Source organism: Gymnoscopelus microlampas, assembly GCF_963454915.1.
Source record: "Gymnoscopelus microlampas genome assembly, chromosome: 20".
NCBI lineage: Eukaryota > Metazoa > Chordata > Actinopteri > Myctophiformes > Myctophidae > Gymnoscopelus > Gymnoscopelus microlampas.
In genome coordinates, this window is record NC_139957.1 from 31,882,878 (window position 1) to 31,903,382 (window position 20,505).

General features: G+C 40.7%; 3 protein-coding genes across 5 annotated transcripts in view; 1 reads left to right on the forward strand and 2 right to left on the reverse strand.

The window, feature by feature from the left end:
• The window catches only part of atg2b (autophagy related 2B), a 28,828-nt gene extending 16,380 nt beyond the window's left edge, over positions 1-12,448 (reverse strand). The window contains exons 1-22 of one of the 2 annotated variants that reach the window (XM_084044028.1): positions 12,379-12,448; positions 10,769-11,178; positions 10,505-10,667; positions 8,540-8,692; positions 8,339-8,441; positions 8,073-8,235; positions 7,800-7,979; positions 6,041-6,137; positions 5,766-5,930; positions 5,167-5,318; positions 4,728-4,839; positions 4,083-4,326; positions 3,816-3,978; positions 3,574-3,666; positions 3,172-3,360; positions 2,555-2,828; positions 2,368-2,476; positions 1,769-1,970; positions 994-1,136; positions 741-898; positions 382-557; positions 128-278 (exon numbers count right to left, since the gene is read on the reverse strand). In XM_084044028.1, the coding sequence (XP_083900154.1) occupies positions 128-278; positions 382-557; positions 741-898; positions 994-1,136; positions 1,769-1,970; positions 2,368-2,476; positions 2,555-2,828; positions 3,172-3,360; positions 3,574-3,666; positions 3,816-3,978; positions 4,083-4,326; positions 4,728-4,839; positions 5,167-5,318; positions 5,766-5,930; positions 6,041-6,137; positions 7,800-7,979; positions 8,073-8,235; positions 8,339-8,441; positions 8,540-8,692; positions 10,505-10,667; positions 10,769-10,930 (3,352 nt within the window). In that variant the 5' untranslated portion in view covers positions 10,931-11,178; positions 12,379-12,448. Of the gene's footprint in view, positions 1-127; positions 279-381; positions 558-740; positions 899-993; positions 1,137-1,768; positions 1,971-2,367; positions 2,477-2,554; positions 2,829-3,171; positions 3,361-3,573; positions 3,667-3,815; positions 3,979-4,082; positions 4,327-4,727; positions 4,840-5,166; positions 5,319-5,765; positions 5,931-6,040; positions 6,138-7,799; positions 7,980-8,072; positions 8,236-8,338; positions 8,442-8,539; positions 8,693-10,504; positions 10,668-10,768; positions 11,179-12,056; positions 12,317-12,378 lie in introns of those variants that run through there. The other variant, XM_084044029.1, reaches the window with a different exon arrangement.
• Positions 12,449-13,074: 626 nt separating this feature from the next.
• gskip (gsk3b interacting protein) lies at positions 13,075-15,771 on the forward strand. Its single transcript, XM_084045293.1, has 3 exons — positions 13,075-13,143; positions 13,913-14,158; positions 14,436-15,771. The coding sequence occupies exons 2-3, from the start codon at positions 13,916-13,918 to the stop codon at positions 14,592-14,594; spliced, it is 402 nt and encodes a 133-aa protein (XP_083901419.1). The 5' UTR covers positions 13,075-13,143; positions 13,913-13,915; the 3' UTR covers positions 14,595-15,771.
• A 143-nt stretch (positions 15,772-15,914) lies between these two features.
• On the reverse strand, positions 15,915-20,389 carry LOC311036548 (NPC intracellular cholesterol transporter 2-like). 2 transcript variants are annotated; one of them, XM_084045291.1, is made up of 5 exons: positions 20,331-20,389; positions 19,327-19,431; positions 17,841-17,948; positions 17,561-17,733; positions 15,915-16,540 (listed from the first exon to the last, which is right to left on the reverse strand). In XM_084045291.1, exons 2-5 carry the CDS (start codon positions 19,406-19,408, stop codon positions 16,454-16,456), a joined length of 450 nt encoding a protein of 149 aa, XP_083901417.1. In that variant the 5' UTR covers positions 19,409-19,431; positions 20,331-20,389; the 3' UTR covers positions 15,915-16,453. The 2 variants fall into 2 exon arrangements, with proteins under 2 accessions (XP_083901417.1, XP_083901418.1); XM_084045292.1 differs by having other exon boundaries at positions 19,327-19,434; positions 20,331-20,381.
• Positions 20,390-20,505: the final 116 nt, after the last annotated feature.

Genomic DNA, 20,505 nt, shown 5'->3' on the forward strand with positions numbered 1-20,505 from the left:
TGTAACTGTTTTCAACCTGGCGTTGAAAACGCCCACTGCCCATGTCTTCTGTCTGCGACAAACAGCCGCATTACAGTAGTTTTGCATTGGGTCACAGTTCAACTAAACATTTAAATTCCTGGTTTACCTTGGTGATACATGCAGATACTGCTGGTGTGGAAGCAGATGAAATGTTGGTCTTTGTAGCCTTCATACTGAGTGACACTGAACAGCACTGCGTTCTTCACCTCCATCCAGAACTCTCCGTGTCGGTTCTTCACTACAGTCTTATCCTCCCTCTAAGGAAGACACATCAAAAGTCTAGTCTATTAGCAAGAAGGCAAACGGCATATGAATAACAAAGAAAAGAAAAAAAAGCACAAATGTATAAGGTAGGGTTACCTTAGCATTAGTCTGTAGAGATATCAGACCGTGGTTGACACTGAGGATGACAGAGAACAGGCTCTGGGACGACTTACTCTGCGTCTTGGGTTTTCTCTTTTTGCGAGACCGTAAACCCAGTTCAGAGGCAGGACAGTAGTACTGAAGGGTCTCCTCCTCTGAGCCGCTGGTGTCCTCTGCAAAAACATCATAATGATCATCATCATCATCAACACGGAGTTAATGAGTGCCTGATGAATATGCCAAAAGATATCAAATAGTAAAGAAAATAATATTTCCCACTCTTATGGTGTCACATTACAGAAGATTAGCATTTGATCAAATGCAAAACAATGTGTTAATCATAAATGTTCTCTCACCCTCAGGCCCAGTGGAGCGGAACTGGCTGAAGCTGTCCTTAGAGTACGTGTTGATCAACTGACTGGCTACAGACAGTCCAACTCCATATGGCATGTTCTCAACAGTCTCCACTGGTGACGGCGCAGTGGGCTCCCACAGCAGAAGATCATTATTTACTCTGTAAGACAAATGGGGGGAGTTACGTAAATGCTATTTCATTTGCTATTTTTTATGTGAAACAAGAAATAACATGGCATTGAATGAATTCTGTACCTGTTATGTAATTTTTCATAAAATGTTTTGCTGGGCAGTGCCAATTGGACATTGGGTAAACATAATTCAAGAATGAAACGAGAGTTGTTTGTGGTTTTCTCCTGGAACTCTGTCATCTCTGCGATATCACCGGGAATGACCATCTGAAAAAATAGAAACATTTATAAAAGTTGTGTCATTGCAATCATGTCTGAAGTCGGTCAAGTTTGCATAGCTGTACCCCTCGTACCAGTTTCAGAATGACAAACTGTCAAATGATTTGGGATAGAATTCAACCAAGAATAAACATCTGTTCCACTTTGCTGCTTCATGCTTGTCAAAGCAGCCAAACTCCACCCATTCTGGATATCAAAAGGTTAATACCAATGTTTGAATGTGGCACATTGTTAACCACTTTCAACATGGCATCGCTATTTTGGGCAGGTTCAATTTTTAATAAAATGAAAAATAAATGAAACAAACAAAAATAGCCAATCTATAAGTTCACAATGCATCACTTCCCTGTGCAGTCAGTAGCTATGGATAGCAGGTTAAGTGTGCACTGCAGTGTGTAAAGTTTGTGTCTGTGTCCCTGGGCTATGGAGTAGGAGTACAATATTTCTGATCGGAGTTCTTGGAGGCCAGGCCAGTCAGGGGCGGTGTGGAACCCCATATTTGGGCACATATTTGGGGGACATACATATTTGGGCAAACATTTAGGGGACATACTACAAACACTGTTCTACAAGGGGGCTGCTCTAAACACCATCACACTAAGTCTTAAGACACAACACACCTCCTCAGTCTCGTACATGACCCTGCGCGACGAAAAGGGTGACGGTTCATGTTTCCCAAAGTCACAGACATCCTTCAGCGAGTGGGCGGCTCCATCCTCCTCTTCTTCCTCTGGGGAATGGTCGTCGCCTCCCTCGTCATCCTCAGCCGTGGCACGCTCGAGGATGGAGTGGACGGCAGTGGGGTTCATTTTCAGCACAACTCTACCACAGAGACAACCCCAAGTGAACAACGATAAAAGATGTTTTTTGTGACTGGTGTCAAGAAAAGCATCATCCAAACTCACACAGTTAAATATCATTGCTTTTTAATGCACAGCATCAGTCAAGAACATTTCTACAATTTCTTTATTTATTTTTTATTAAAAGCATTTACTTTCACTTTCAAATCTTAATAAGTATATTTGATATGAGATACTTTTCATACTTATGCACAGTTAATATAAGATACTTTACTAAGTGGTATTCTAATGCATGACTTTTACCAGAGTAATTTTCTAGTGAGATATCTACTTTTGCTCAAGTGTGGCATTCTTTGTCAAAGTTTTGGGTTGAGTGCGTAATTTCTGAGTGGGTAATTACAGCTACACCAGAAGCTTACCTTGGCCAGTCAAATTTCCCGCTGTCAGATGTTGTCATATCTCCATCCATGGTGTGGGACACCCTGAGGAACCTTGCAGCTGGTTGGCCAGGCTCCTCCTGGAACCTCCCTGTGGAAGAGGGATACTTCAGTTAAAAACTGTTCTTTGGCAACAGGCTGGAGGAAATTTGTTTCTACAGTTACATACCAACAAGCTCCCTGAAGGTGAGTTCCATCTTGGTTTGCTCTGGAGAACTACCTCCCATGAACTCAGTCTTCATCTCAAGGTCCCCCAGATCCAGGTACAGGATTTCCTTTTGTAGGGACTTCTTAAACCAGGGGCCCCTCTCTTGATCCGAGCGCAGGTCTGGGATGGGGAATCGGACCACCAGGCACAGCACTGGGGCCATTACCGTCAATGACACGTGACAGCTGGTTGGTGTACGGCTGTCATCAAGGAAAACCTCTGCAAATGCCTTGTGCTGCAAATGACATTTAAGGTAAAACATTATTTTATATGCACCTGAAAAGGTGTAGTGGTTTTGCTAGTTTTGATTAAGGACTGGGATAGTGGTGAGTTGAGACTGTAGTGTGACATCATTCACATGACAGATACATGTCACATTAGTAACAATTTCTCTAACAAAATAATTGGCCTCCAATATAGCATATAACTTGTCAATAAAGTAACTAAAAACGACACAAGATCACAACGTGTCACATTGTGATGTAAGTTTGTAGATCAGCACATTTTGGAAACTTTTCCCCTATGACATGCCTAAAATGGGGACAGCAGAGTGAAAGCGGTTCAGAGGATGTCCTTACCAAGCTAACATGTTTATTGTAGGACGTATACATGTGAGAAGCCATCATCTCTGTGGTAGCCAGCTTCTGGGGCTGTAGTAATGAGTTAAGACGGTCTACGATGCTGATGTCTAGCTCGAAGCGGACCGCACCCAGTTCTACCTGAATCTCTGCCTTCCTGGGGATGGTGCTCAGACGCACCTGGCCACCCTGTGCAAAGGAGTATAAGAGGTGATGGATTGAGAGCTGGAGATCAGAGCACAGGAGTGTTGGCTTACGCCTGCTTTATACTTTGTCATGCGTCGGGGTCGCGTGCCGAAAATAGCAGATCTAAGCTCACAACACGTTGCATTGCGACGTGTTGTGAGCTTGGAGATCTGCTATTTTTGTCACACGATATAGTCGGTCGTATGACGGAATTACCTGAGGGCCTCTGCGCTCAGCCAGTTTATAAAGCAGGTGAAGGCAGGTGGTTGATGGCGTATCAGCATCAGCTGGGGTGTCAAATGTCAGGAGCTGAGGTGTGACAGGGAAATTAGTGAGACACGCTCGGAAACGCTGTGCCAGGTGCACCCAGTCGGGTATAACACACCTGTCGGGTATAATTGCAGTGCTTGATCATCCAAAGCTGCCATGCCATGTGTGCTAGTGTTGGGAACCCTAACCTCGGTGTACTGAACCCTTCTTTGGGAACCATCGAAAGTGGCTTCAGAGGGAAACAGGCATTCAACAAACTCCATCTTGCCTAGGGAAACATCAGTGCTAAAGGTCCGCAGGCTGGAGCCCTGACAGTGCTCGTAACTTATCTTCAGATCCTGGCCCACAAACCTGAAGAGATAGACCCTGGTTAAGCATTAATGCACACAATGACAGTCCCCTCCCGCCTTATTGGTGCCAACCCTGTGGAAGAGGAGTTTAGTGAGTAAGCACACCTGAGGTGGTCATGGGGGCAGGCCTGGTCAAACACGGTCCGAGACTGGAGGAAAGCAGCTGCAGGCAGCTGGCCTGGGTCCACCATGCTGAAGAAATCTGTGGCCATGGGGGCAAGGGGGCTGGGAGCAGCGTCTGGTGGAGGCAGGGGGTCAATGTGGAGGACAGACACAGCCAGGCTGCCCAGAGTCAGCCTGAATACCAGCTCTGGCCTCGACTCATCACCATGGGTTTTGGATGGATGGGCTGAAACACAACACAACAACAATAATGCCACTGTATGCATGTACTGTAGATAGATTGTCTTGTTACTCTGGTCAGTAAACAATAAAAAAAAAACATTCTGCTGACTGCTGGGCTGACTGCATAACTGATGTTCAAGCAAAAGCGCAATACATCACACTTTTTCTGCGAGTGACACGTCATACAATGTAATGGTCAAAAACTTAGGCTTTAGGTTCAAAATGTCACAATGTCTAGTGTAAATGAGCTGAAGGGGAGCCCTGCAGTGCGATTGGATTCCATTCAGCACCTGCCATGATCCATATTGATAATAAGCAACAAATGTCACTATCTCAGAGTCAATACAGAGAATGCAAAAATATGACTTCAACAGGAAGGATCATTTATTGTGCTGCAGTACTTACAGGTCTGTCTCAATAATTTTGGGGGGAATTGTGAATCCCGGGCCTGGAAAGGGCCTTCATTGGTGAGCTTCTCTCTTTGTCTTGGCACGTCCAGATAATCCTCCCAGAGATTCTACAGGGACAAACAAACACATTCAGTGAGACCAAGACACCTGCTAAACCTGCTTTGTCATATCATCCAAATGTGGTTCACATTAGGTACATATGGGTAGTACACATAATAAACTCCTGGCATCACTATTTTGGGCATGCATATTGGCAGAAATTGTTTGGAAAGACATAGAAGACATAAGATAGGGCTTAAGAAGTTAATAAACAACATAAAGGCAACATTTATAAATGAGGGGCCTCATCAAAGACCACAGAGGGTCTTTGGAGATAAACTTGAGACAAGTAAACAAGTAAGTGTAATCATATAGTGAAGGAGTTGAGCATTTACAGTTGCATTGCCAGAAGGAGACTCTCCTGGGGAAGCAGAGTAGTTGCTGTTTAGAGACAGGTCCAGGTCCACAGTGGGCGGTTCACCCAAGGGAGGGAGGGATGACAAGCTGTGAGACATGTCCATGTCGGCCATGGAGAAGAACACGTCCTCTGCACACAGCATAGATTTGAGGGGTGCAACAGTTAATCAAGCTAATCAATTTAATCAACGTTCAATCAATTTTCAAAAGTAGCAAAAATAGTCGATCTGCAAGCAAGCTCACAAAGTATAAAATAGTGCTTTAAGCTTTTCCTTTTTTTTTATGAAACATGCTTCTAGATTATTCAATTAATTGAAAGAGTTATCGAAAGAAAAGATGCAGGCTTACATAGATTTGGTGAGTAAAGAAAATAATATTAGACATTAGACCAGATGTCATTAGACAGAATGTAATCATCATGATGACAGCTGATTTGTAGGACTAAAGATGCTATTCAAACCAATGTCCATTTTGCTCTCACGTCACACTTGATGTGGGAAAGTAAACCCTACCGCACCACAAGTATGACTTAAGAGGAAAATGGCCACTCTGTGAACGTGGTCAAGCGGAATCTTACCTCGGCTAGACACGGTTCTGGTAGTCTGGCTCTCAAAGAGCTCCGGGTCAGCTCCGGGTGTAGCAGTGTCCTTCTTTAGACAGCGGTTCAGTTCCATATGGAGCCGGTATTCATCTTCTTGCTGCATGGGACGACTTTTCCTATCCTTGGCCCATTCCTGTGCTCCTTCAAATAAATAAGCAAGAGAGGCTCCATTCACCCTAAATAACTACATTATTTGTCTTTATGGTTGTTGCGGTGGAACCACAGACATCTCTAAACAACCGTCAGCTTACCTCCACCTGAAAAAGCTCCAAACATGTCCAGTAGAAGATGGACTTGTCGTGGAGACAAGAGGATGATCATTGTATCAATTTGTCCCTCAACATCCAGCTGAAAAGCAAAGTATACATAGAGTAATTTTAATCACTGATTGACTGCGACTGCCAAAAAGGCTAAATGTTCCACATATCAAGTCAAACGACACAATTCGTGAAAATCAAAAAGTTGGCCCAATCTCAATGTATGTAATCTCTAGGCCCAAGAGTTCAACACTTTTAATCCCTATCCGAGTGAGACCATGCTTTGATCACAGATTGGATATCAAAGTGATCCCAATCCTATTTTTTGGTTTTGAACTACCCAAAATCTGAATCGAATCCACTGGGATAGGGATTAAAAGTTTTGAACTCTTGGGCACTGAACCCTCATACTTTAATTGCTACAATCAGCTTCATGTTCAGTGTAAATGCATGAGTGCAAGAGAGACCACCAAGGACAACACAACATTGTCAGAATCATGTTCTTTATGGGGGGCACGGTGGCGCAGTCGGTAGCGCTGTCGCCTCACAGCTAGAAGGTCCTGGGTTCAATTCCCGCCGGGGACGCTGTGGGCGCTGGGGGCGTGTTCTCTCCTCCGCGTCATCAGTGCCCACACCCTAGGTGGGGTTGGTGAAAGGGCCTTTCTGTGTGGAGTTTGCATGTTCTCCCCGTGTCTCCTAGGGTAGTTAATACCCTCACAAAAACATGCAGTAATCCTGGTCACTATACTGCCTCCCCCTGGTCAGTCAGGGCGCCTGATTGAGGGGAAAGGAACTGGTTGGAATAACGTGTTCCTTCCACGCGCTACGTCTAACCAGGGAACCTCCCCCCTGTCGGGTGATAAGAAGCGGCCTGCTTGCTCCTCATGCATTGAAGGAGGCATGAGCTTCAGCTTGGGCTCTCCCTAGCCTGGCAGAGGGAGAGTAGCGCCCAGGATTACATAGGCAATTGGCACTGGGTGAAAAAATATGGGTTACAAAATCGTGGGATAAAAATGATATTAAAAAAAAAAAAAAGAATCATGTTCTTTGACTTTTCCAGTGCCTTCAACACCATCCAAACACACCTGCTAGCGGGGAAGCTTGCAGTTACGAGTGGACCACGATATGGCAGCATGGATCACGGACTAGCTAACAGATAGACCGCAGTACGTGAAACTACAGGGATGTCGGTCTGACGTGTTAGTGAGCAGCACGGGTGCTCCCCAGGGCACTGTGTGCTCACCCTTCTTGTTCAACCGCAAGTCTAAGACCTGTCGCCTCCAGAAAACACGAGGGAGCACAACGACATGGCGAGGGACTTCGTAAGGTGGTGCGAGGTGAACTGCCTCAGGCTCAATGCCGGCAAGACTAAGGAGATGGTTGTGGACAAACCACTACAGTGCTGCTATGAATCACTAGTGAGCTATGTGTTTTTACTTGCATGTAAACGTCTTGCATGCACACTTCTTCCATGTTTTTGGGGGCGGATATTTCACCGGTCATCCCTCATTTCACAATGCTAGGAATTGTGGGTTATTGCCTCAAGCCAAGTCTGCAGCAATGCGGACTTGTGTAAAGTATCCACAAAAGGGTCAAAAAGTCAGTGGGAGAACCTGTTTGCACTTGCCAATTCTACAGTGGGACAGCCCTCATGGACTTAACAGGGAAGAGCATCAAAGCCTGACTGCATGCGTGCGGACATTGAGATTGAGCCAATGTTATCATTAAAAGGTAACAGGCATTAGACATGTACCTTTGCTCCAGGCATTACTAGGTTATGCTTCAGGGTGAGCGACAGTTCGACTTTACCACCAAAGCTGCCTATCTGCATCGGCTCAAAGGTTGTAGCTGAGGACACTGGCTCTGTGAACTGGGGATGAGGCTCACATATTATTTTGGGGTTCCAGCTAGGGGAGAGCTTGGCCTCAGTCTCCTGGAGAGAGAAAAGTTCTTAAGTTAATAAATAAAAGAATAGAATCCAAGTAATTTGTGCCAAGAAATTAAGAAAGGAAAGCTTTAAACCCACTGCAGATGTAGGTGAAGATTTGAAACCAGCACGCGCTGCTTCTGAAAATTCATCCCAGAAGATGGTGACTCCTTCCATCTGCAGGTTTTTATGTGCAAATGTGGTGGGTTGGTGCACATTGACACTAGAACTCTCCTCGCCCGTTTCGTCGCAGTAAACAATCCTGAACACAACAAAAGATTACTTTGTTAAAGAACGCAGAACACTAACACATTGACAAAGGAATAACAAATACTGTAGGTCGACCCACTAAATTAACTCCTTACTTGTTGATCCGAATCTCAAGAGCAATTCCAGTTTTGGAATTTTCTGGAACGTGTTCAATTCTAAGAACTGTATTCAAGAACGTCACCTTGACTCTCCTCAGAACTAAAAGAGAAGAAATGATCAATTCATACTTTGTGCCTATTCTAGGTACGTAACATAATACAATACCGGTTCAAGTTTTGACTTAATATAACATATACCCGTTTCTATGGTTTCTGCAAACTTCTCCAGTCCTTCAAATGGTTGAAAGCTCTCCCCCATATCGTCAGTAAGTTTCTGGCTTAGACATTCTTTGGCAAGCTGCATGCTGCTGGTCATGAAGCTGGACCAGTACATGGGTTCCATGCCAGAGGCTACAGAAAAGAAAGCATGTCAAACAACAAATAAATGATGAATTTAACAACAAATAGGGATCACAAGTCAACATCTAAAATAAAATAAATAAAGTGTTGTGACAAAGTATGAGTGTATGTGCGTGTGTTAACTGTGTTTGTGTGTCTAGCAGTTAAAATATATATATGTATTAGGGGTTCAAAATGGGAGGTTTATCGCACGAAGTGGACTGAAATTTTTAAGTGTAGTTCTCATTATTAATTTGGGAGATTTAACGGGAGAAATTACCAACTGGGAGTACAGCAGGAGAAGGGTTCAAATTAGGGAGACTTCAGTGAGAATCGGGTGTTGGCCGGTATGCTTATTAAACCTTACTTTGACCGTTGATCAGGGTCTCACTACCCAGCTAACCCAGGGGTCTATATTTAGACCCCATGTCCCCTCTATACAAAATGTATTTGCCTAACAAGTTCACAATGCGTCACAACCTATTGTGAGCTTGTAGACCCGTTATTTTTGCCAAATGTTCACCTATTAATAGTAATACATGCACATAAAAGGGGCACCGTGGTTCATGTGGTTAAGAGCAAAAGAATCCACCAAACTTAGCACCTTTATAAAACGTATCCCTTATATGTTTGAGACCACCTAAATCGAGACAATCAATACAGAGACCAGAAGAAATGTAATCCCCAAGACCATAATTGTGTTGGTCTGACATCATAGTTAGGACTCAAATGACATACACAATTTCTCTGCCAGTATTTCAAAAAGAAAAAACATTTATGTACATTTTAAGCAAAATAAAAATTGTTACAATACACACACACACACATATATATAGGATCTGAAACATTGCAATCATTTGACTGACTTTACACCGATGAGGAAATTATGAGGCCTACTTCATAATGGGCCGTAGTATGTGTAAATAAATTACACCACTTTTTTCTAAGTAGTACTTTTTATTACTTTAACTTTTTATTTCAAATAGATGTAAAAAAAATAATATATAAAATCTATTTGAAATTTAAGGCTCGTAAGCAACATATTTGTACACATAAATTACTGCCCCCAGTCTGTCCAAACATGCACAAAGAACGGCTATTATTGAACACAAAAGTACAATGAAATGCATAGATGACAACTCTTAGTTAGCTTGTCACTTCACCCAAAAATAACATCCCATAAATATTTTGGGGCCATTGAATGAATCAATACTCGATGGGGTGATGCTGACTGTCTTCATATTCAAATAGAAGCCAAATGGATCCATCAGATCTATTGGATACAGTGGTACTTCATGGACTTAAACAAAACCTTTAATTTAATTGCTTTCCGTGACAATCTTCTTATCCTTCTCAGTGCTCTGATGCAATAGTCTTAGACCATTACACTTTAGAGTAGTACTGTCATCTGTGATATTTCTATTGTGGTCCAGGTCCATACTGTCATCTATTATATTTCTATACTGAACGTTTTATTATGAATGCTTACGCTGCACACAGAATTAGGTCACATTATGCACAGTTTTCTCTTTTCCACAAGAGTATACTAAGATATAGTTGTTCTTGTTTGTATAGTCTTTATTTAGAACTTGAAGCTTCCTAAAAGTGTGTTACTAACATTGCCCGAGGAAGATTTAGAGTAGACCATGGAGTAAAACCCCAATGTGTGAGTGTGTGCTGTTGTAGCCATAGTCTCTGCTCTGTGTACATAATGTGTATACACATATTATGCATGTGCTGTTTATAGTTTTTCAGACACACTTAATCAACCAAAATATTCAAGTTTCACATTAAAGAAAAAAAGTGAATGTGTCATTTCCTCACCCATTCGTGGTCTGGGTCTGAACACCATCTCCAATCCCTTGATCTCTAGTGCACAGTTTTCTTGCAATAGAGCCGCCCATGGTACAGTTAGAGAAATTGCCTGGATGAAGCCCTCTATTACCTCAAAGGGGGCATCTGCTGTCTCTAGAAGCTCATTCAGTGACTGAGGAACAAGGGGGAAAAATGCTCAGGTGTCTTTTTCAGTACACATATTGAAGTCTACTTAATTAATGTGAGGCATTCTTTGTCATTATTTAAACGTACCCATTTGTCCAGGGGGACTTGTGCAAGAGATCCAGTACCTTGATAGAGGTCTAAGCTGAGTTGATCCAAACTCAACTTCTCCTGTAGAAAGTTTCCCAAGTACCGATGCAGGAGGTATCGGCAAGCCCTCTTTTTAATAGACTCTGAAAAGGGCCACGGCATCTTCACTGAATGAATTTACCACCCCAAAAGTAAAACGGTCTTGAAGTTCTCAACAGAGGATATTAGCAGCTAAGAAAATAGCTACCAATTTAGTCATTGATATCCTGTTTTGTCATCCTGTCGACTTTGAAAAGTCAATAAAACGTGACCCCAAGCTTCTTCCGCATCCCAAGAATGGGGATACTTCACAAGATGTGCTGGAACTTGGAGATATGTTTGGCAATTGGTCCGACTCCAGTTTGCTGCGCCTACAGAATATAAACACATGGTGACTCTCTTGTAATCTGACACACATGGCATAATGTTTACTGACAGCCACTTGCAAACTACACTACATAAAACATATATCCATGTTGTATACTCCAGTGTAACGTGTATTTTATTCCTATTGTGAACGCCACGAAGGCTTGTTCATTTAGTGCACCAGCTAATTTGGACCCTTATAGTAAACAATAAACAAGATATCAGTTACCAACAGTGGTGGAAAAAAAGTATTCACATGTTTTACAAGTAAAAGTATCAATACTGCAATGTAGAAATACTCTGTTACAAGTGAGTCCGGAATAAAAAAAAGTACTTGAGTAAAAGTACTAAAGTACTGGTATCAAAATGTACTTAAAGTACCAAAAGTAAAAGTACTCCTCGTGCATAATGTCCCATTTCACAAGTTCAAAATGTATAAAAATCTTTTGAAAATAGCCGATCTACAAGCTCACAATGCGTCATGAGCTTGTAGATCGACTATTTTCAAATAGCCAAAGTATATACACAGGGCTGAAGTGGTCAATGTATGTTTTGTAATATTAATCAAAATCTACGAAGTAACTAGTAACTATAGTGTTCAAATAATTGTAAAGGAGTAAAGGTACAATATTTGCCTCTGAGATGTAATGGAGTGGAAGTAAAGTATTGAAATTGTAATTACCCCAGTAAAGTAAAAAATACCTCAAAATTGTACTTAAGTATAGTACTTGAGTAAATGTACTTAGTTGCACTTTACACCACTGGTTACGAACAAACAACACCAGTGACATCGCAATTAATAAGCCGGGTAAACACAACTAGCACAGACATAACTAGCACGACAACCTGGTTTATCAATGGGCGTTTATATCATATAACTTACCTCGTGTTAAGCTGTCATAATAATGATCAAGACATAAACAAGGCGGTTTATAGACAATGGCATATTAAAGCTAGCTAGCACTTAGCTAACCCTAACGATAACACTGGCTGACTGGGCTATTATCTAGCGAGCTAACACGCTAGCTTAGCTGGGCTGTCTCTTAGCCTTAAAAAAAAAAGATTGTATTTCTTAAATTCTCTTCTATGACAGATGCACGTAAACGGTCCACACAAACACATAGCCGTGGCAGCGCTGTGCAACACGCTGCTATAGTTTGTAGAAGGCCAGAGTTCAGTGTTGTTGCTTCATACTTATATCTCACCTTCTGCATGAGTTGTTGTTTACAAACACTTTCATGACGACTCCGCACCGACCACCAGCAGCACGCGTACCACGGTGCACACTGGCAGAGCTAAGGATGAGACAACGACGTCATCATCACGCTGGCTGTTTAAAACATTTGTTTTAATGTTCAAAATACTCAAATCGAATCTACAGCACAACGATTTTCCTAACCCTTTATATTTCAGTTGAACTAGGTTTCAAGGTTGTACTATATTTACATCTTGTGTACACATAATGAGTAAAACTTCCTAACAACAACAAAATAATGATAAACTTTATCTCTTTTTTTATAATTTCAATTTTGCAAAACTATTTTATTGCTATGTATTGCTGCTCCCAACGTCATATTAAGAATGTTATATTTGTAATGTCATATGCATATATTTGATAAACAAATAATGGTCAATTCTATTCAAATGAGCTTTATTGGCATGAGAAAAGAAAAGGTTTGTTTACTTAAAAGCAAGTGTCAAAATATAAAGACAGTTTAAGAAAATGGGGAAAGTATAGTCGGAGGCATACAGCATTGTGTAAAGCTATACACACTCACATTGCGTGGTAGTAAGTGTACAAAAAAGCCTCAGAAAATGTGTTTAGAGGTCTACTCCATTCTCAAAGTCCTTCCAAGGACCCTCCAGACTAGGGGCTACTGTGGAGTTGACTCATCCTTGACTCCTCCACCTTGGGGCGGGCAGGAAACGTCCCTCAGACAGACAGCGGAAGTACACGAACCAGGGAGGAGGTGAGAGAAAAACGAGTACTGTGCATCAAGTTACAAAGTCATATTTAGAATTATTGTGTGGTCACATATAGTTATGGTTCAGGTTTTCGTAATCATCAATACGTGTTATTTCTATAAGCCACACGCGTGGCGTGAATGATATGACTTTCTGGCCTCACAGGGCCACTGCTTTGTATGCTAACGTTTACCTAAGAAGCAGTGTGTGATTCTCTCTTAGTCATGAGTTCACCAAGAGAGATATTAAATGAGCTAAATTAACTCGTCTATCTTCAATTATACTTGTATTTAAATATGCTGCTGTTGTACTCTGTCGTCAACAACGTTAACGTAGTTTCTCGTTTGTTTGTTTGTTAGCTAGCAGTAACTACTACGATATTAGAATTAGCTGAGGTGATGTCGCGTCGTGTGTCCACAAGATGTCGCTACCACGTCACTTATGCATGATAATTAGAAATGTAAAGGCCCAGTCAATCTCTGGTTCCACATTGGATCTTGTACTTCTTCATGTGGCGCATCCTGTGATGTCAGTTTATAACACAATGTATGATGTATGACTAAGCATGTGAACACAGATTCAGGGACAAATTAACAAGCTGTATATGGTGGTCCCATTCCTTTTCATCTTGGTTTCCATTTAAATACAGATAAGACTTGATAAAAACTAATTGTTGTGTGGAATGGAAAAATGGGTTCTCTAACTTGGCTTCAGTGCTGTTAAATCTGACATTGCTGTGTGTAACTTCTAAATGTTGTTTCTATTGTATTGTAGGGAATGGAGATAGACTCCCAGCCAGACGACTCAATTGTCTCTGCAATTGAAGATGATTTTGCTGAGCTTGGAGACGTCAAGGACATGAGGTTGGAGGCAGAAGCAGTGGTCAATGACGTACTCTTTGCTGTTTCTGAAATGTATGTTTCTCAATGTCTTGACAGTGCGTTGGATATGGCCCATATAAATGTTGAAACAAGAGAGGGCAATCGCTACTGCCTTGAGCTAACAGAAGCAGGGCTAAGGGTGAGACCTTTTTTTTTTCAAATCAATTTTGTATTTCTGTACCTTCCTGTCATGTGGTGCATTGCACTTAATCACTTAATTTATTATTATTTTTATTAACGTGCAAATTTATCCATACTCATTTATGCCTTTTCGTAGTTGTATCTTAATAACTTATTGTGTTAATATTTCTAAATATATGTTGTTCACCATAATGCACCAATCAAGTCAAATTCCTTATACAATATGTGAAAACTATTTAAACATATATTCTGATCACGGTTGTTTATCCTAACAGGTGGTGGGCTATGCCTTTGATCAAGTTGATGAGGATCTGAACACCCAATATCATGAGACTGTTTACTCACTCCTGGACACACTGAGTCCAGGTTACAGAGAAGCCTTTGGGAATGCTTTGCTCCAGCGACTGGAGAGGCTGAAGCAAAATGGACAATAAAGATTAAAAATAAAAACAAGATGCTCCGTAAATTGCTGAAGTGAAAGCACGGGTTGATCATATCTCTGCATTTAGATATCAGCCAATAGCAACTCAAGTGTAGTAAAATATGATATCCTATTGCTTGATTGACATCCACAAAGCCACCAAAGTATAGTGGTACATTTCCCTTGCATCACTCTGGTTTTGTGTCAAGATCGATCTTTGCTCCAACTTCCCACATTTGTTCACCTTTTATAATGCTTCACCTCTTCTACTCGGCTAGATTAAAGAAATCGAAACAGCCATTTAACTTCAAATAACCATATTTTACCTCTGCTGTTCATTGCGCTAAGCTTGTGAACTTTTGGTTAAATATGTGATCTGATGATAATATCCATCAATTTATTAGTTCCCAATACAGTGTAGGTCTTGTTTAAAGGGCCAAACAGTGGTGAAGTTTTACAATAATTTCTCATTAACTGCCTTAACTTTTGATCTTTACATGCTATTTGGTTGGAAGTGTACAAATTAATTCTCAACTTACGTTATTTTGTATTTAAGAAAGATTAGGTACTTTTGATTTAGGAGATAAATATGGAAACTGAATCCCTGAAGTCGAACCCTCAAGGCAAAAAAAAAAAGAGGATGACCACTAAACACCTGGCACAGAGTCTTGGAGACAGATGCCAAGGAGATGGGCCACTCCGGGGCAGCTGCAGAGGTTGGCTCAGGACCGGGATGCTTGGAGAATCCTTGTTGATGGTCTAAGCCCCAGAAGGGATAATAGGCGTATGTGATTGCTCATTATGCCGAATGACTCGGCTGACAATGTGCAATGACAAGCAAGCTACTTGTTTTGATACTGTACAGATCTTTGGGAAGATGGACAGAAATGCTGATTTCAGAAATTGCTTGTACAACCTGCATTTTGCTGTAAAAAGAGAAATCTTGAATATTCTATGTGCAAGCTAATATACAGTAGCGATAAAGCATTATCTTCAATGTGCTAGTTGAACTTTTGATTCATTGTCAAAAAGCACAGAATGTGATTTGTTCACCTAATTACTTGGAATATTTTGGACCAAATTCAAGTTGGTTTATTGTGCTCGTTACCAGCTCGAAGTATTTCAGTGAAATTCTCCTTATTCAGAAAACCTGTTCTTGCATAAATCATACTCGGATGTATACTTTTATTCCTTGTTGCTGACCTTTGCTCAGACCAATAAAATCTCAAAAGCACATGTATTCAAATAACAATGCTTGACCAAAATGAAAACAAATTATGTATGTGTTATGGAAAACAATTGGCAAGTAAACTATAAAGAAAAACAAATTGGATTAATTGTTTCTTGTTCTTTATTATTTATTAGTGAAGTAGTCAAAAATATTTTACAAAAGATCTGCCTTGGCAGTATTTGGTATTAAGTATTAACACAAACCGTACAAGTTAAAAAGCTTGTCTGACTACACAGCAGCCAGTAAACTACGTAGACATCTAGAAAGATGAACTGCAAGGTCAGAATCAAGCTCGGCGTAATCTTTATTATCCACAAGGGGCAATTTGTTGTAGTAGAATGTGCCAACAGTGGATCATTAATTATTTCATGTTCAGCTGCTAAACTGAGTTCTAAGACTATGTTGACACAATACACCTTGTATTAGATGAACACTTATCTGCAGATTTCGAGATGGCTGCACAGTATTTTCAAAAAACAAAATGGAGCAAACCAAGGAAAAAAGCTACACCTTTTAAAATCAACTGAAGTGAACCAATAAAATCTGATGTGTTGACATAACCATTTCCCTTCAAATAATTTTCAGACATTTCGTTCAAATTTGCATCCCTTTTAAAAAAAACACATTGTGCTGTGAACACCTCAGCTCACAATCTGAACTGGGAACTTGATGCAGAATAAGTCCTGGCTGGCATCATCTTTGAGCTCCCATTCCACCACCAGTCGTATCTATAAAGACATTTTGAAAGGACAAAAAACACAAATGTTGCAAGCGTTCATAAATGGCAAGAGGAAATGAAAGACACCTGATCCAAAAAGAGAAGTGCCATCTCCCCCAAATGGCTTGAGGAAATGAAAGACCAGATCCAAAAAGAGAAGTACTCACCAAAAATAGGCAACTGATCACAAGCAAAAAACATGACGTATCGTTCGAGTACGACAAAGCATGGATTTGTTTTAAGGGTATTTCCCTCTAACATACAATGGGGTCATTTTAATGTCAGTATTTAAGCTGCTTGATTCAAGATATTTTATATTAATTTTATCAGACAGTATATAAACCCATAGAATTTTAAGACACAGCCCACATTAGGAAAATATCGGTCTCCTGAAGCAGGAACATGCGTTTTCAATGAGTCCAACATGGTTAAAATGGAGTTTGAAGTTCAATGGCTTAAAATGACCCCATTAGTGTTCAATGGCTTAAAATGACCCCATTAGTGTTTGAAGTGAAATATCCCTTTCAAATCACCATGTATCTTTAATCCATATATTGAAATTACGATTTTCACTCCAATAAATTGTGAAGCGTATGCAACCAATATCACTAGATATAACTGGGACCATGAGTACTGGTGGTGACTCACAACCAACCAGAAACGAATAATCGAATCGTAACCAATAAAAGTGAGCTTGTAGATCAGCTATTTTCAGCCAAGAGGTTTGGTGTAGAGGGGGGGGGGGGGGGGGGAGCAGACCAAGTACAGAGCCAAATATCAAGTTTACTAAGTATTGAGAGTTTAAGTGGTTAAATGTCTGAAAATACACATTATCATGAATCGAACATATTAATAGAAAAGACAAAACATTAATTTACACGACCCTGATGATAGCTCTGTCAAAGTCTATGAAGCCATCTATGAAATCAACGAAAAGGTTTCATCTGCAACGTGATTTTATACAATTAGTGGGGGTCCCTGCTTCATTGCTCTCAGCTAAGGGGTCCTTGCCCTGAAAAACATTACTTACTGAGGGATACACAGACTTCACAGGTAGCTGATTCACATAGGTGTAGCTCTTCTCCTTCTCAATGGGACACTGAATTCCAGATGTGCAGCCATCATCATCGGGGATTGGGAATGGAACAGGGAGTCCGGCAATTACTCCATGGACAACGGCTTTGCTCGTTTTGCTCTCTACAGCTACATTATAAAAAGACAAAAGATACCAGGAGTACAATACATTTATATTTGGTCTAAAGACAGGTTGTTAGCAGTGATGCACATTTCTGATTCTGAAAGATACTTACTACTGCTGAATGTCACATTGACACTATAGTTCTGTCCTTTGTGAAGTTGGCACGGTTGATGGGGACAAGGGACGATGTCAACCATGGACACTTTTCCAGCAGCAGATCCTGGAAAGTAGAATGACATTTAAAATATTTTATGTTGCAATTCTTTTTTTAATTCTTATACTGGTGCCAAGGTACATCTGTGGGGGGGGGGGGGGGGGGTGGGTCACTAGTGAATTATAGTAACATATTGTACACTTCAGATGATTGATCAGATGATGAGTCCCATTTAGTGTAGCCAGCGTATGATACAAATATGATATATGATCCAAAGTATGATACAACTTTGCTTTTCAAACTATTTTTTCTTTATTATTTATTTGTTAATGTTTGTTATTGCTGCTACAATGTTGAGGAACCAAAACCAAATAATTGTACCCTTATTACCCTTACCCCGTATATAAAATGTAACAATAAAATGTTCAATTAAGACATAGACCATCTTCAGTCTGGATTACTGCAATTCCTGCCCCAACAAGACGTTCTCTGATCCAGAATTTATGTCACTCACTTGACTTCTTCCTGAGTTTTTGTGCTTTCTCGCCTCACAGCCTCTCATGGATCATGATCACGAGGGTTTCCAAGGCTTAGTCAGTGGTTCTCAAAGTGGGGTCTGGGGACCCTCTGTGGTTCTTGAGGGGGTACCAGGGGGGGGTCCCCATCGAAACCGGTTTAACCATTTTAACCCTATTTTATACTTTGGCTATGCAAACATAGCCAATATGACATTTTGAAAAATCTTGAACATTTTTGAAGAATTCACAAATCTTCTCTTATGGGGGTCCCTGGCACAACATGTTTTCAGATGGGGGTCTACAGCCAAATACATCCTTGACATGAAAATGTTTGAGAACCACTGATGTTAGTTATTATTGTTGTTGCTGTGCTGTCATCATGAGAACTTTTGTTGTGATTAATTGGCACTTAAATTAAACTGAATTGATTTGAGTGATTTCTGTATTCAATCTCTATTGAAATAGTGGCAGATTGCGATTTCGCACACTGTCTTACGAATTCCATACTTGGGCAGACTACAGACATTCAAACGTATTTGTCAGGAACACTCACTGCTTTAAAAAAAATGTTCCAACAACTGAGATTCCATTTAAAGGCGTGGGAAGCAACGCACATAAACTTAGCAGTGGTGTAAAGTAACTAAGTACATCTACTCATTACTCAAGTACTGTAGTACAATTTTGAGGTATGTTTTACTTTACTTGAGTATTTCCAAATTTCAGTACACACACACACACCCGTGAAATGGGACTGTCTGCACAATGAGTACTTTTACTTTTAAGTATATTTTGATGCCTATATACTTATGTACTTTTACTTTTAAGTACATTTTGAATTTGTAACAGAGTGTTTCTACATTGCAGTATTGATACTTTGACTTTAGTAAAACATTTGAGTACTTTTTCCACCACTGATTGAAACTTACCACAGTCAGCAAATTTGACTGGATCCGCACCAGTGAACACTATCAGAGAGAACAACACGATCCAAGCGGTTCTGAAGTCCATGGTCGTCTTTGTTTACCCTGATTCTGCTTATTTATGTGAAACAAAAGCACATTAAAACAGTTAACAGTCAGTCAGTGACCACTGGATCATTCAACAAAAGAACAGAACCAATGTTGCCAGATTTTGCGAGAGAAATGAGCAACTTGGTCTATGAAAACAAGCCCAAAAGAAGCGACTATTATTATAAGCCACATGAGCATAGGATATTTGAATATAGCCGATCGGCAAAATTAAGCGCGCGAGGCAGTGTGAACTTGTAGATCTGCTATTTTCATCAACAAAAAAATCTTGAGAAAAAAAGGAAACATTGTGACTATTTTGACAACACCATTCTGGTCAAGTTAGATGGGGGTCCGTGGACAAATACATATCAATTTGGGAGTCCTTGACAAGCACCACTGGTTTATTAGCTCGAATTGATTGATTGATTGATTGATGTACTTTATTTAGTAAGACATGAGAACAGTACATGACAGTACATAACAGTACATGGAATCGGAGCTCGATCCCTGCGTAGGGAGATTTCCAAATGCGTAGGGAGATTTCCAAATGGGGCAACTGGTTTATAAACATTAGGAAACAAGCCCAAATAAGCAACTACACTTTAGAAACAAGCCTAAAAAACAGCAACCCGCAACTACCAATATAAGTAACTTGACAGAAAAACAAGCCCAAAGTCGCTTATAATAAGCGGAAATGGCAACGGCTAAATAGTCTCATTGTTTGTTTCTCAAACTGACAATGGCAAGAGTAGAGAAACAAAAAAACACGTCAGAATGTAAAAAAGACAAAAACAAACATTGAACAAGAACTTTACCCCGGGCCCGTATATGATAAAAGTGCACACAAGCCACGAATCGGTGTCTTAAGCAGGGGGGAACACAATAAATTGAAATAGGACACAACAAGTAGACATGCATACCTTTAGTTTGCTTCCGCAATCAGGTGCAGGCAGCAGAACGTCCAGCCTTTATGATTTCACAGTCACGAGACCGAGGTGGTGACGAATATATTTCAGGGTATACGTTCGATTCTGAACCCCGTGCCGGTTGTTATTTTTGCTTCAGCAAAGCCAGCGGTGCGTATTTTTGACGAGC